Source organism: Prorops nasuta, unplaced genomic scaffold, assembly GCF_024137725.1.
Source record: "Prorops nasuta isolate Cenicafe-Biocafe unplaced genomic scaffold, Cenicafe_Pnas_1.2 PNAS00005, whole genome shotgun sequence".
In the NCBI taxonomy this organism is placed as follows: domain Eukaryota; kingdom Metazoa; phylum Arthropoda; class Insecta; order Hymenoptera; family Bethylidae; genus Prorops; species Prorops nasuta.
The window spans coordinates 4,629,875-4,638,983 of record NW_027116802.1 but is presented as its reverse complement, the minus strand read 5'-3'; the positions used below and the strand labels follow the sequence as shown (position 1 = coordinate 4,638,983).

Here is a 9,109-nt window from a genome sequence, read left to right as displayed (position 1 = left end):
AGAAAGGCCAAGCTTCGTAGAGGGGTTTTGCGAAGGGTGTTAGGTTAGGTATGCCTCAGAGGCTCGGAGCGCGAAAGATACTCGCTCGGAGAAATAAAGTTGCCTCCTCGTTGCTTCAATCGGATTGGACCATTAGCAAGTGGCAGTACGGCCGGTACGTGAGTAAGGGACACGCACGATGGGAGCGATGGAACGGTACGTGGAACAGTTAGGCGACGACCTACATTGCTACCAGCCACACGGCCACGGCCAACGTACTAGTTTCTTCGACCTTTGCTTTATACCTCCTCACCCCCCCCCCCCCTCCCTCACCCCTATCTTTCTCTCTTTTTACGCCTTTTCTCTCCCCATTCCTCAATCCTCGTATGTATATGCAATCGACACGAGCCTCTCTTTCTCTTTCTTCTCTCCTTCACGAACATTTCTATGTATACTAGTCATGTCATACCATTCTAATTTCCAACTATCAATCATATATTGGTTGTTTCCATTTTTGCCGAAATTCTGTTCTAATTTGGCTAGAGAAACGCTCGGATTGTGATTATGACGTGAATATTAATTTTTCCTCAATCAAGATCGGAATTGTTATCCTTGTGCTAAATCTGTAAATTCGTTAAGAGATCTCAGTAAGAAATATCAATAGAGAGTCGTTCGTGTACGTGGGGAACGTTATTTAATTTAGATGCACGATAACGATATACGTGCGACAATCGACTTTGCAGAGTCGAACTTCGATCTTTTAGATTAATATCTCGAATCAGTAAAAGCAACAGTCATTGCAGCGATCGAGGCTTGTTAGTCATTCGTAAAATTTCAAGTGCACAGTGATATTTCCGCGCCGTGCCAATTAATTTCGAGCTGCTGCGTGTGTACCGTTCATTCGTCGAAAGAGCGTTTGAGAAGCTCAAGCTCGAAAGTACGATATCGAGTTACATTCGCAATATTTATAAGTCTGTTCGTTGATATACCTTGCAGTTATTCTTTCTTCGTCCGTTTTTATTTTATCATCGCTAAGTCAGATAGAATTATGAGGCGAGGACCAAGCATCGTTATTGCTTTGTTATCCCTTTCATTGTTTGTCGTGCCCATCATAGCGATAAATACTGATAATTCGCTAGAATCGACTGTCGAGAACGAAAAGTGGAAGGAATTTGAAGAATTCTTGGAATGGAAGAGGTCAAAGCAACAGATGCAGAATGCCCGGGAATTTCAAGCAGCAAAACATCGTAAATATTACGAGAAGAAATACGAACGATTTAATCAGGATCCACCCCCGATAAACAAAGTAGCTCTTATGGCCAGATATATTGTCAATCAAGCTGGTGAGTCACAGCTTCATTCTTTGCTATAACATGATTTTCCAGTTAGTTCAATAACATCTAAAATTATGTCGATATATCTCTTACATTTATCTATACATATTTTTTAAAAGTCTTTCAGTCCCTTGTCGACAAATATGAAACTATTTCTATAAATTTATTCGAACTTGTTATTTTAAGTATGCTTGTTTTGACGTATTTCTGCTAATTATATCTTTCAGAATATATATACTTTATATATAACAGGGAGGTATCTGTATATTCCTCTATTCGTGTATTAAAAGTTTATAAGTAAATTGAATACTTGATTGTTCAAACATTGATATACGTAAGTGTTCTTAATTAACTTTTATAAAATATAATTTTCTTGTGTAAATACAAAATGAAAGAGGTGCGCGAGTATTGTTTTTAATAACTATATATATAATATGTGTGTATCCAACTTCCTATATAATTTTACGAAATATTTTTATAAGGAATGATATTGACAGATCTGTTAATAAAATCAAACATATATTTAAACATGCGTTTAGCTTGACATTATCTTTAAAATCTTCAGATTGGACTTCCGTTGCTACGATCAGTACACGCAAGGACACTAAAAATTTTCCAACTAATAATGTAATTTCGTTCAGCGATGGTCCATTGGGCAATGGTTCGGGAATTCCTTATATGTATCTTACACCTTTAGACTTTACTGCTCAGGACGTCAGTGTAAGTATAGATGTATGTGTATGTGTTATCCGACAATATCTACACCGCCAATAAAATAAATTTGTCAATATTCTTAAAACTCTTAAGTGTGTATTTCAAGTTGAAAAAAATATTATTACAATCTAACTGATAACAATTAAAATCGCAATTATCTCTAATCACACATGCGTCTTGACTTTTTACAGAAAGACAATCGAGCCACTTTATTAATGTCATTGGCAGAAGGGGATTATTGCAAACAAAAAGATTGGGATCCAATGGATCCTAGATGTGCGAGAGTCATTATGACAGGAAAAATTGTACCAGTTAGTAAAATTAAATTTTGTCTGTTTTATAAAATGAAATAATTGTACGTTTATGCAGATTTAACGCTTTATTTTTTTTTATTCATTAGGTAAATCCTACAAGCCCTGAAATACAAATTGCGAGGGATGCAGTTTTTGAACGTCACCCGTGGTTAGCCCATATGCCTGCAAGTAAGTTTCATTATAAAAGAATAAAATATTTTTTAGCTTTATTTTTGAAGCAATTAATAATATTTTATTACGTTGCAGACCATCACTTTTATTTCGCCAAATTACGCATAATGTCAATTGCGCTACTGGACACGTTCGGAGGACCAAAATTTATTTCAACTAAAGACTACTTGCACCCTCCAACTGACAATCCGTCCTTTGCTTACTTTGACCTCTTTCAACCCCAGGTGAAAAACGTTTAAGACGATTCCACGGTTATACTATTAGCTAAATAAAAGGCTTAAGAGGCTAAATCTGCAAATGATACTTTTTAAATCTGTATTCTTATATGGAGGACTGCAAAAATATACTTTTTATTTTATCTAAATTATTATTTTTTATTAACAAATCTATCAACTTTTCTTCAACAATTACCGCGTAGCGATGTGAGTTTATTCTACCTTCAATAAATAAATAATCTCTGCCGCATTCCGTATCATGTATATGCGCGCATTATGCGCTTCAAATCTATAATAAACATATATAACGTTTACTATATATTATCATATTTAGTAAAATTTTATTCAATCACTTTTTTAAATTAATAACTTCCACTGTTCATTATAAATATAATTTTTTTCATTAATCTCGCTCATAACGTTTAAAACTAAATTCAAATAAATATGGAATAACACAAAATCTTTTATAGCATAGCGTTAGAGGAATTAAAACCTTTACTATATTGCCTTTTACACTGCACTCATGCGAACAACCCGCATTCCACGAAATTTGTGTGTGCATCACACACAGATTATTTTATTCCAATGAGTAGTTTTCATAATAAGGTAGACTGTCCGCGCCAATTAATCCAACATAGAAAGGCTGCTGTATGCACGAATAAGCATGTGTTGCAGGAAGTTGATTCATGTGTAATTCTACTATAGTAGTGTTAGAAATTGATTCGTCGACCTTTCAGTTCACTTCATATACTCTTTGAGAAATTCCTATGCTATACTATAGCACAAAAATGTGACAATTCAATTCCCCACAGTGTACAATATTATAAATTTTGCATAGAAAAAACACTGTGAAGTTAGCTAAGCATATACCAATCAATTTCCCGCCATGTACATGGCAGAGTGCAGACTACGGAGGCTTGTACGAATATTTAACAGATTTCAGCCTTTTATACGTAACTCGAAACACAGCCGCCCTTACATGAAATATGACCAGATATAGATATATCACTGTATATTACTATAGTGAAGGGGTACAAATCAGAGGCTACTAAACTATAAGCTATATATATACTCCAATTTTTCGAGTAGTCAGAATTTTATTTTAAAGAATGTGCTAAGGACACGACGTCACTTTAATCAAACTATATCGTCTTATCTTCTATATTAAATAATAAATTGACCTTCCGCTAACTTCTCTTCATACTCCCGCTGACCCCTCCTCACCATATTGTAGCGTATATAAAGATCGAAAAGCTCTATATTATATGTTACACGCAATACTCCACTTGTAATGAGGAGTATGGATAGGAAATGCAGAAAGTGTAGATTGGGTAACGAAGTAAAACTGCGTTTAGTTTTACGCATATGCGCGGCAAACGCGCATAAAGCGTTCGAATTCTTGTAACGTAAACTATATACTTCGTATTCCTTTGCGCTATCCATTGCAGTATCCAGATGAAGTTAATAAGTGAAAAGTTGACCTATCGATTCCACCTGCCTTACATGGACTATTACACTGTAACGAATAAAAAGATTGATTCTTTTAATTTTTTAACAGTATCCTATCATAGAACTAATTTATATCTAATTGGTTTTTTAGTCTTCCTGGGTATAGGTAAATTAGCCTTCAGCCATATTAGGTGCGACATTATCGACCTCTTAGCGAGGGCTTTTCGAACTTGGCTTCGATAGAATTGCAATATATTTGAAGAGGAAATATTTTAATAGACTTTTAATGTCTTTAAAATCGCCATGTGAAATAATGTTTGAGATATGTTGTCATCATTATGCATGACGTATTATTTTATTGAATCATTTATTATTTATCTATATTATTATTGTAATGAAACATTCCTCCAAATTGTGCTGTATATTTTAAATAGTATTCTTGTAGTAATCCAAAAAGTGTAAATTTAACAGCACGTATTTGTTTAATTTCTGATTAGTAATAAAAGTATGTACTAATTATTAACATATTCATTATGGTTATTTCAGCTCTTTTACATCCAAATATTTAAACTAAGTTTTTTTCTTTTATTAAAATACTTTAAGTAAATTTTTTCAATTTTGTCAAGACGAGGCATATCATTAAATTTACTGTAGACGTTGTAGCACTCCTTAGTTCTTCTTACTCGAACTCCTTTGGATACCTTAAAAATATCTCGTAAAGTAGGTTATATTTGTTGTTGGTTTAAGATTTTCATTTCTAGTTATTTTATCGACTATTTCATTATTTAATATTTTTATAAGAATTAGAACCCTAATTGGGAAGATTTTTAAATGCAATTCCGCAAATCTAATATTATATGACGTTTTGGTCAATCAGAAAAAAGCTAGATACGTATTAATAATTTCTCAATTAAAACCATAGCATTTAAAGAGTTAAATATTATTACGTAATTCTTACACCTTACATTTTTTGTTATTGTTTCTTGATGTATTAATTACAAGTATCTCAAAACTAGAAAACGCTATAAATCATAAAACATTAAAATATTCATACCTCTTTCTTCAATAATAAATAAAGCTCTAAATATTTTAACAAAAGTATTCTTTAGTAAGTCCTAAAAAGTAAAAGATTTTCAAGAAAACAAAAAATATAGTCGGATCTACGGACTCCGTGATTTAACGTTAAATTTCCTGTACAGGATAATTTACCTTTGATGTTTGCAATAATGTTCAGAGTTGGTATGACATATATATACTATTTTGAGCGTTGCGAATGGTCGCGAACGTCAAATAGAGTTTACCACAATGTGACAGTACCATAAACTAATTTAAAATATTTCAATGGGCGCGTTCCATTTGATGTTTCCAACACCCCAATTGTATATAAAATTTATATACTATAGGGATGATGGAAAAATCAAATGGAATACGTCCAAAATTATATTATTATTTCATTTATTATATAATATAGCTTGGGAAATGTAATTATTTTCTTTCTACTATTATATAGTATAAACATAAATTTTACCTAATACAATAAAAGACCAGACATTTACTTGGTCCAGAGATCAATGAGTGAAGTTAACTTAATATAACCCAATCAATTTCCCGCAGTTTACTATTTGCATTTGACTCGTCATCAGCAATCTTCTGATATATATATAATATCCGCTGAAAAGTTATCGATCGAAACGGCAAGTCGACAAGGCGGGAAATACCGCGCCTGGCGCGCTGTCAGCGTCAATCATCTCTGCTGACGCACACTGCACAGAGCTGAGTTAGTGACCAGAGTGGATGAGTGACCTGCATGAGAACTGAATTATTGACGAAAACACCCAAAAAAGACCAGTTTATTCATCTGGGCTCACAACAAATTACATCCAAAACGGAGATTTAACCTAGGTTTCTCCACTGGCTGCATCGTTCGAGTTTGTGTTGTCAAGAAAAAAGGATCCACAAAAGACTACTGGATGTTTTTCGTTATTATATAGTTTCTCGAGAATCGATCAATGGAAGGTAAATAAGAATAGAACTGTTAGAGAGATTTGAGCGTTAGAAATGATCCATAGTAAAAAAAGTATGATTGCATACAGACGCTAGGAGACTAAAAAGAGCTCTGAAGGGGGTTGGGAGCAGTTGTTGGGGTACGTAAAAAAACCCCGCGTGACTGCGACCGTGAAAGCACGTGCTCTATCGTGGTTCTTTTCTGCACCTCCACACTAGTGCTGTTCCACTACTATACTTTGGTCTTTTCTCTCTCTCTCTCTCTCAATCTCCAGTCATCCGCCAATTGGTTTAACGCGCTTGCTCGCCACCGCCACCGTCAGCAGCGCTGCTGCTCCTCTCTCTTTGTTCGACTTGACCGACTCCGCCGTCTCCACCGTCTCCTCCAATTCAATCTCTGTGGTTAGTGCTGAGAGTGCCAAGGAGAGACTTCGATCTCACTGTCAACCACCGTCGACTATCTGTGTGATGGTGTTGGTGTCGATCACTGTCGTGGTGCGTTGATTACCAAATACCAATTGCGATAGCTAGCTTCTTCTGACTGACTGTGGCTGACGGTTGACTGGCACACGCCTCACCACACGGCTGGCTGTGCTAGCTGGCTGGCTGGCTGGCTGCTAGCTGGCTGGCTGACTGACTGGCTAGCTGATATGCCTTCTCTCATTCTCTCTCCTTCACGAGGATAACGCACGCGGAAGACTCAATGGTGAGTTTACCACGAGCCACTATGACTACTTCAGTCATTTCAACGCGAGACAATCTATCAGTGTTGTATATTTGGAATATTTGCACTGTGTAGTAACCGCTCTCGAACGTTGGAAACACGTACATACATGCATATACAATATTTTCGCGAATAAAGCAAGCAAGGTCAGAGCATTATTCCTTGTCGCTGTCATTCATTAACAGTAATCGTTACAGCGATCATTATACACATACATATACATAACTCGTTCAGCATCGTTTTTGTCTTCTTCTTTTCTTCTCTCTTCTCTCTTCTTTCATATCTGTCTCGTTTTTAGCGCGCCAAACATGCCTCAATTTGCTACATGAAAGCTTAATGTTTTTGTTCAAAAGCTTCGCACACGAAAAAATCGATACATTTATTATGTGGCGCGCATGAATCGTGTGTAATGTCGTCCTTCTCATTAGACAATAAGGTACATACATGCATACTGTGTATATACATATAATAGAGTCTCAAGTTTACAATAGAAGCACATGTTTTCATCAAGGAACTGGGCTTCGAGCGCATTCATTGACAGCTTTTGCATTTCCTTTTGCCTTCTAACCTTCATCCACTTCTCTCCTTATTTCTCACTAGCCGTCAGGAATTCGGTAAGAAGCCGCGGCAAATTTTGTAGGGCCACCTGATCTACCAATGCGTCATTATTAAGCAAGACTAAGAGAGGCCGGGTATGACGTCACGCAGTATCAAGTAGTAAACACGCTTATACGGTATAGGCCCGCGAGGCCTATTTCTCTTTCAATGACTGAAGGAAAGAAACGTAAAGTATATCACGAATGGGGAGAAAGAGAGACAGAAAGGAAGAAAACAACAAGTTAAAGAGAAATAAAAAGGAGCGAAAACTTGTACACACAATGTGAAAACATTCGAGCAGGTGAAGCGGAAAAGAACACTGCAAGATGGCGGAGGTTCGTCGATTGCCCAAGCGGCTTCACTTTCCGTTTCCAGCAGATCGAGGCTCGGAGGATCGCGAAGAAAGCGTCTTAACCGTGGCCAAGGTACCTTTTGCTCATCGTGCTCTTGCCAAGTCTTTTCCTGTCTAACTGAGCCTCTCTGCATCTGATGACCTAACCAACCTTTAAGAATTTAATACATTACCTTACGTTTGAATGTTCCCAATAATTTACAGTAACCAGCTGTTATTAATCAATTTGAATTTTCTCTCTTACACATTTCCTATTCATTTGGAATTTGGTAGAAATTACGCTTGTGTCGTTGCAGTGATGAAGATGCTTTCCGTAAGAGAGGAGAATGCAATGGTGGATGGCCGTTCTTCGTCGAAAGGAGAAGCATCGGTGAGTTCCGATGATATGGGGGCGCTGCGTGACGATCGCATGGAAAATAACAATCGGGACAACTCGAAAGAGTTTCTCTCATCGGGTAGAACTGGGAGGAGAAACGCTTTACCGGATATTCTTGGCCAACATGCTGGAACAGGAACGGCAGATTTGCCGGCACGTTTGGAGGCCCTTACCACTGACCCAGGTTCATCAAATTAATCCTCAAATTTCCATAGCTTTTTCATCAATCGATTCGTTGTTTTGCTGTTTTAGATGAACCTAGCACGAGCGGTGGAACGTCTCTGGTGGGACAAAGTTCCTGCACAAAACAAAATGGCTGAAGAGAAAGGACAAAAGTAACATAAAATGAGAGATATTTTGTATTGGAAGAAAAATGTATTATTTGTTCGTAAGACCTTCGTACTACACCCTGTTGTAGTTTGGTAGGTGCGAGTGATGAGCAAACACGCAAGACTTGATAGATAAGTAGACGAGATGAACAATCGTAAAATTAACGTATAGCCGGTGATCTCCACAATTAATTACTATTTAAGAGTACATATAGCGTAAATCCTCTAGGGTATACTTTGTCAAAAGATTTTGTACAACTGTTGTTGTTGCAATGGAATTTGTAAATATGCTACAGATACACAAGTAAATATACGAGATTTCCCATAAGAAAAGAATGGTTTACTGATTTACAATTACTATTACTGCATAAAGATGATGAGAATGTGTGCACAGAATAGTTTATTGATTCACCGAGGATAACGATGAAGTGACCGATGAGGAAGGATGTAATAATGAGGATTTGCAAATAGACTCTTGAGATGCTATCGAAAAAAGAACGAGAGAAATGATCGATATTGCTTGTGTTGAACATTGGGCAAAACGTGCACTC

At 36.5% G+C, this 9,109-nt stretch overlaps 2 protein-coding genes across 3 annotated transcripts; both read left to right on the top strand.

Moving 5' to 3' along the window:
• Window positions 1-35: 35 nt before the first annotated feature.
• On the top strand, window positions 36-2,876 carry CREG (Cellular Repressor of E1A-stimulated Genes). Its single transcript, XM_066726934.1, has 6 exons — window positions 36-195; window positions 1,119-1,322; window positions 1,879-2,033; window positions 2,219-2,338; window positions 2,428-2,509; window positions 2,588-2,876. The coding sequence occupies exons 1-6, from the start codon at window positions 51-53 to the stop codon at window positions 2,749-2,751; spliced, it is 870 nt and encodes a 289-aa protein (XP_066583031.1). The 5' UTR covers window positions 36-50; the 3' UTR covers window positions 2,752-2,876.
• A 3,096-nt stretch (window positions 2,877-5,972) lies between these two features.
• On the top strand, window positions 5,973-8,912 carry LOC136773683 (uncharacterized). 2 transcript variants are annotated; one of them, XM_066727525.1, is made up of 5 exons: window positions 5,973-6,192; window positions 6,270-6,886; window positions 7,803-7,926; window positions 8,150-8,413; window positions 8,482-8,912. In XM_066727525.1, exons 2-5 carry the CDS (start codon window positions 6,884-6,886, stop codon window positions 8,547-8,549), a joined length of 459 nt encoding a protein of 152 aa, XP_066583622.1. In that variant the 5' UTR covers window positions 5,973-6,192; window positions 6,270-6,883; the 3' UTR covers window positions 8,550-8,912. The 2 variants fall into 2 exon arrangements, with proteins under 2 accessions (XP_066583622.1, XP_066583623.1); XM_066727526.1 differs by having other exon boundaries at window positions 6,098-6,192; window positions 6,255-6,886.
• Window positions 8,913-9,109: the final 197 nt, after the last annotated feature.